A 5,198-nucleotide genomic window follows, 5' to 3' on the forward strand; every position below is an offset into this window, starting at 1 on the left:
GAGCTCACCTACTCTGGGACAGGTGGCGGCCTGTGAGAGGCTGGAGTTCACCTACTCCAGGACACGTGGCGGCCTGTGAGAGGCTGGAGCTCACCTACTCTGGGACAGGTGGCGGCCTGTGAGAGGCTGGAGCTTTACACCCCATCAGTTGCCCCCTAGTTTTTCAAGTCATTGAGTGATTTGGGAAAGTGTGGTTGATCGCTTATCTGGACGGGCAGCTGCCGTGCGGAAGTGAATCGGAGGGTTCAGTCCGGAGGTCCAGTCCGGAGTCCGGCTGGATTTGAGTCTGGAGGTCCAGTCCGGAGTCCGTCAGTCCGGTTGGGGATGAGTGCGGAAATCCAGTCCGGAGTTGAGCGAGTCCGGCTGGAAATGAGTCCGGAGGTCCAGTCCGGAGTCCATCAGTCCGGCTGGGGATGAGTACGGAAATCCAGTCCGGAGTTGAGCCAGTCCGGCTGGAAATGAGTCTGGAGGTCCAGTCCGGAGTCCGTCAGTCCGGCTGGGGATGAGTGCGGAAATCCAGTCCGGAGTTGAGCCAGTCCGGCTGGAAATGAGTCCGGAGGTCCATTCCGGAGTTGAGCCAGTCCGGCTGGAAATGAGTCCGGAGGTCCAGTCCGGAGTTGAGCCAGTCCGGCTGGAAATGAGTCCGGAGGTCCAGTCCGGAGTCCGTCAGTCTAGTTGGGGATGAGTGCGGAAATCCAATCCGGAGTTGAGCCAGTCCGGCTGGAAATGAGTCCGGAGTCCGGCTGGGGATGAGTGCGAAAATCCAGTCTGGCTTGGGCCGGACTGGTTTTTGTCGTATTGCGTCCAGTCCGGCTTGCCGAACTGGTTTTTGTCGTTTTGTAGAAACGCGTTATATCCAGTCCGGCTTGAGCCGGACTGGTTTTTGTCGTCTTATATCCAGTCCGGAATACGGAGATTTAGTTCGGAGATCCAGTACGGAGTACGGAGATCCAGTCCGGAGATCTTGTCCGGTTGTCATTTGGAGGTACGCGTCATATCCAGTGCGGCCAAGCCGTCAGTCCGGCCTAAAAAAGCAGTGCGGCCAAGGCGTCAGTCCGGCCTGGAAAAGCAGTGCGGCCAAGGCGTCAGTCCAGCCTGAATTTTGTCCTGTAGCGAGACGCGTCATATCCAGTTCGGCTTGAGATGAACTGAATTTTGTCCTGTAGCGAGACGAGTCATATCCAGTTCGGCTTGAGATGAAATGAATTTTGTCCTGTAGCGAGACGCGTCATATCCAGTTCGACCTGAGATGAACTGAATTTTGTCCTGTAGCGAGACGCGTCATATCCAGTTCGGCTTGAGATGAACTGAATTTTGTCCTGTAGCGAGAAGCGTCATATCCAGTTCGGCTTGAGATGAACTGAATTTTGTCCTGTAGCGAGACGCGTCATATCCAGTTCGGCCTGGGATGAACTGAATATAGCGCGATCTGCTAAAAGACGAAATTGAATTTTGTCTTGTAGCGCTTCGCGCTATATCCAGTTCGGCTTGAGATGAACTGAATTTTGTCCTGTAGCGAGACGCGTCATATCCAGTTCGGCTTGAGATGAACTGAATTTTGTCCTGTAGCGAGACGCGTCATATCTAGTTCGGCTTGAGATGAACTGAATTTTGTCCTGTAGCGAGACGCTTCATATCCAGTTCGGCTTGAGATGAACTGAATTTCGTCATGTAGCGAGACGTGTCATATCCAGTTCGGCTTGAGATGAACTGAATTTCGTCCTGTAGCGAGACGCGTCATATCCAGTTCGGCTTGAGATGAACTGAATTTTGTCCTGTAGTGAGACGCGTCATATCCAGTTCGGCTTGAGATGAACTGAATTTTGTCCTGTAGCGAGACGCGTCATATCCAGTTCGGCTTGAGATGTTCTGAACGGCTTAGGATGACCAAATTTTATTGAACTTGGGTTTCCGAGCAGCGAGTACCCTAGTTTTAGCGAACTGGGTTTCCGAGCAGCGAGTACCCAGTTTTAGGGAACTGGGTTTCCAAGTACCCGAGTTTCAGTGAACTGGGTTTCCAAGCGGCGTTGGTTTTTGCATCCGGGCTGGTTTCGGACCAGGAGTACGCTCCCGATCTTTGCGGAGACGAGCCGTGGCGAACCAAGCAGCGAGTACCCAGTTTTAGCGAACTGGGTTTCCAAATAGCAAGTACCCAAGTTTTAGTGAACTAGGTTTCCAGAGTACCCAAGTTTTAGTGAACTGGGTTTCCAGGCGGCGTTAGTTTTTGCATCCGGGCTGGTTTCGGACCAGGAGTGGGCTCCCGATCTTTGCGGAGACGAGCCGTGGCGAACCAAGCAGCGAGTACCCAGTTTTAGCGAACTGGGTTTCCAGAGTACCCGAGTTTTAGTGAACTGGGTTTCCAGAGTACCCAAGTTTTATGAACTGGGTTTCCAAAGAGTACCCAAGTTTTATGAACTGGGTTTCCAGAGAGTACCCACGTTTTATGAACTGGGTTTCCAGATACAAGAGGGAGACTGAGTCTGCAAAAAGATTATATTATTCATATTAACATAAATTTAATTTACAAAATCACCTTTCATGCAGGACGATTTGACTTAGTGAGTTGGTGCTGAGTGCTGCTGCTGAGAGAGGAACCGATCAGAGCGACTTTCTCCTTATCTTCTGGGCACAGCGGAATGGAGATGAGGTCTTCAGTGGGTTGAGTCCCCCTGAGTTCGTCCCTTACATCGAGTAGTTCGATTGGTAGTTATTCCACTGCATTTTTGCCTATGAGTGCCATCGCATAGCACTCCCTGGATTGAGGTTGATCTCCTCGAAATTCCCCCACGCCATTGGGCGTTATGAACTTCATCTTTTGGTGGTAGGCCGAAGCCACTGCACGAATCAGGTTCTGGCCAGGCCGTCCCAGGATAGCATTATAGACCGAAGTGGCCCTTACTACCAGGAAGTTGACCATGGTGAACGCTTGGCAAGGTGGCTCTCCGACAAGTACTGGGAGCTCAATTTGCCCCTCTACTTTCACCACCTCTCCGGAGAAGTCAAACAGGTCTGAACTTGCCGGCTTCAGGCAGTCGTCTCCTATCATCATCTTCTGAAAGGCGTGATAGTACATGATATCCGCCGAACTGCTGTTGTCAATGAGGATTTTCTTTACTTCCCAGTTGGCGACGAGCATGGTTACAACCAGTGCATCGTCGTGAGGCAGTATGAGGTTGTCCAAATCTGCATCTGAGAAGGAGATCTCATTCTCTGTTCTTATTTTCTTGCTGGTCGTGTGCACGGCGTTGATCCGTCGTGCATACGCTTTGCGGGCAGCGGAGGACGTGCCCCCAGCGGCAGGGCCACCCATGATTGTACCAATGACACCCCTTGGCTGAGATCGAGGCGCCTCTGGCTGCGTACTGGGCGGCTGAGGAGTTTTGTTCCGAGCAGGGGGCAGCTGTGATCTTCGAGGGCTGCGGCCTCGGGGGCTCTTTTCCCTGTGCTCTTGCTTGCGGCCGTCAGTTCGGATATACTTTTTCAAATAACCCCGGTCGATCAGCTGTTCAATTTCCTCTTTGAGCTGCCAACACTCATCTGTGTCGTGACCGTGGTCCTTATGGAACCGACAGTATTTTGAGGGATCTCTCCTGTTTCCTTTGGAGATCATTCTAGCAGGCTACTTCACGAATTCCTCTTCGCTGATCGCAGCCAATATATGTTTTCTGGAGGTGTTGAGGGGTGTGAAGTTCTCTCCTCTTCTTTGCGGAAGTGGAGACTTCTCTCTTCTGGGAGGTTTATCCTCCCTGCGCTGCTTGGGGGGATTCTTCTCTTCAGAGGTTATCCTCCGATTTGAATTAAGAGCTGCCAGTGTCTCTTCCACCGTTATATACTCCTCTGCCCCGGCCATGAGGTCTGCCAGTGAGTGCGGGTTTTGTCGAGCTACAGCCCGACGGAAGTCATTAGACCTGGCACCCGCGAGGAGCGCATTCATAGCTGCTGAGGGATCTAGATTGGGCACCTGAAGTGCCTCCCTGTTGAAGCGGTGGACGAAGGCTTTCAGACGTTCATTATCCTCCTGCCGCAAGGCCATCAAGGATGCTGTTGTTTTCCTTGGCCTGCGGCTGCTCATGAAGTGGCGGACCAGATCTTCCCCGAAGTCATCGAAGTTACTGATAGAGCTCGGTTTGATCCTAGAGTACCAGTCTCTTGTCGCACCAGTTAGCGTTGTTGGAAACGCTCTACAAATGAAGCCGTCGGTGGCGCCGTGGAGGAGCATCATTGTTCTGAATGTCTCCAAATGGTCCACGGGGTCAGTAGTCCCGTCATACTGCGGGATGGCGGGCATTTTGAACCCTCTGGGCGCTGGGGCACCCAGGACATCATCAGTGAACGGCGTTCTACTTGAGAATGCCCTGGAGGCGGGCCGGCTCTGATCCTTCGCCAGTTCCTCTATTCGGTGGTCCATTTCCTCCATTCTCTGTAGGAGCGGATCCGTTCTATGTTTCAGGGACCTGATTCTTCCCACAGATTGGCTTGCCGCGGAGCCGGACTGACTCTCCGGACTCCTACGACGAGGCCGGGACTTCACTGGTGGTGCACGATCTACATGAGCTCGACGCCTTTGTGTGGAGCGGGACCGCGACCTTTGACGGTGGTGAGTCTCTGTTCGGGCATGCCCCTCTGTGGGGTGATGGACTTGTCTGGTGGAGTGGTGAGTTCGATCCTCACCATGGCGCGACGACTCTCCCCTGTGGATGTCTGGCCTTTCTTGGACAGATCGCGGAGCCTCTGGAGGAGGTTGTGAAGGCGTCTGAAGCAGTTGTTGGTACTGCCCAACGAGAGCTGTCATCTGTTGAAATAGAGCTTGAACTTGCTCCGGAGTGGGCAGGGGATTCAGGTGTTCTGAGTGAGCAGGGCTCTGCTCGGCTGTAGCAGAAGATGCTACTACCAGCGAGGCGATTCGCTCGCTCCGGGTCCTGCGGGGCAGCACGGTTTGGGTAGTCCGTGTAGTAGGTATCCGCGCACTCTTGCGCCCTGCCATTTTTGTGAGATGTCTGAGAACGGCTTTTAGTTCTGAGGTCCCACGGATGGCGCCAATCTGTTAGACCGAAAATCGGTAACAGGTACGACAGTGACGTAAGAGCTGAGCTGGATGACCAGAGGAGCTGAGTCCTGAGGGACCGGAGTGAAGGAGAGCGAAGTGGCTGAGTCCTGCTATGAGGGCTGAGTCCTGCACAGAGGCAAGCGAGGTCAGA

General features: G+C 53.2%; 1 protein-coding gene across 1 annotated transcript; it reads right to left on the reverse strand.

Moving 5' to 3' along the window:
- Positions 1 to 2,441: 2,441 nt before the first annotated feature.
- LOC143855757 (uncharacterized) lies at positions 2,442 to 3,610 on the reverse strand. Its single transcript, XM_077365827.1, has 2 exons — positions 2,903 to 3,610; positions 2,442 to 2,480 (listed from the first exon to the last, which is right to left on the reverse strand). Exons 1-2 carry the CDS (start codon positions 3,608 to 3,610, stop codon positions 2,442 to 2,444), a joined length of 747 nt encoding a protein of 248 aa, XP_077221942.1.
- Positions 3,611 to 5,198: the final 1,588 nt, after the last annotated feature.

This window comes from Tasmannia lanceolata, unplaced genomic scaffold (genome assembly GCF_043159265.1).
Source record: "Tasmannia lanceolata isolate RefF3 unplaced genomic scaffold, GAP_Taslan_0.1 ptg000023l, whole genome shotgun sequence".
Taxonomy (NCBI): domain Eukaryota; kingdom Viridiplantae; phylum Streptophyta; class Magnoliopsida; order Canellales; family Winteraceae; genus Tasmannia; species Tasmannia lanceolata.

Coding starts and splice junctions, on each gene's coding strand:
- LOC143855757 (XM_077365827.1), bottom strand. CDS start 3,610: ATGATCTCCAAAGGAAACAGGAGAGATCCCTCAAAATACTGTCGGTTC. Junction 2,481..2,902: donor TCACCATGGTCAACTTCCTG/GTAGTAAGGGCC, acceptor ATCTTTTTGCAG/ACTCAGTCTCCCTCTTGTAT.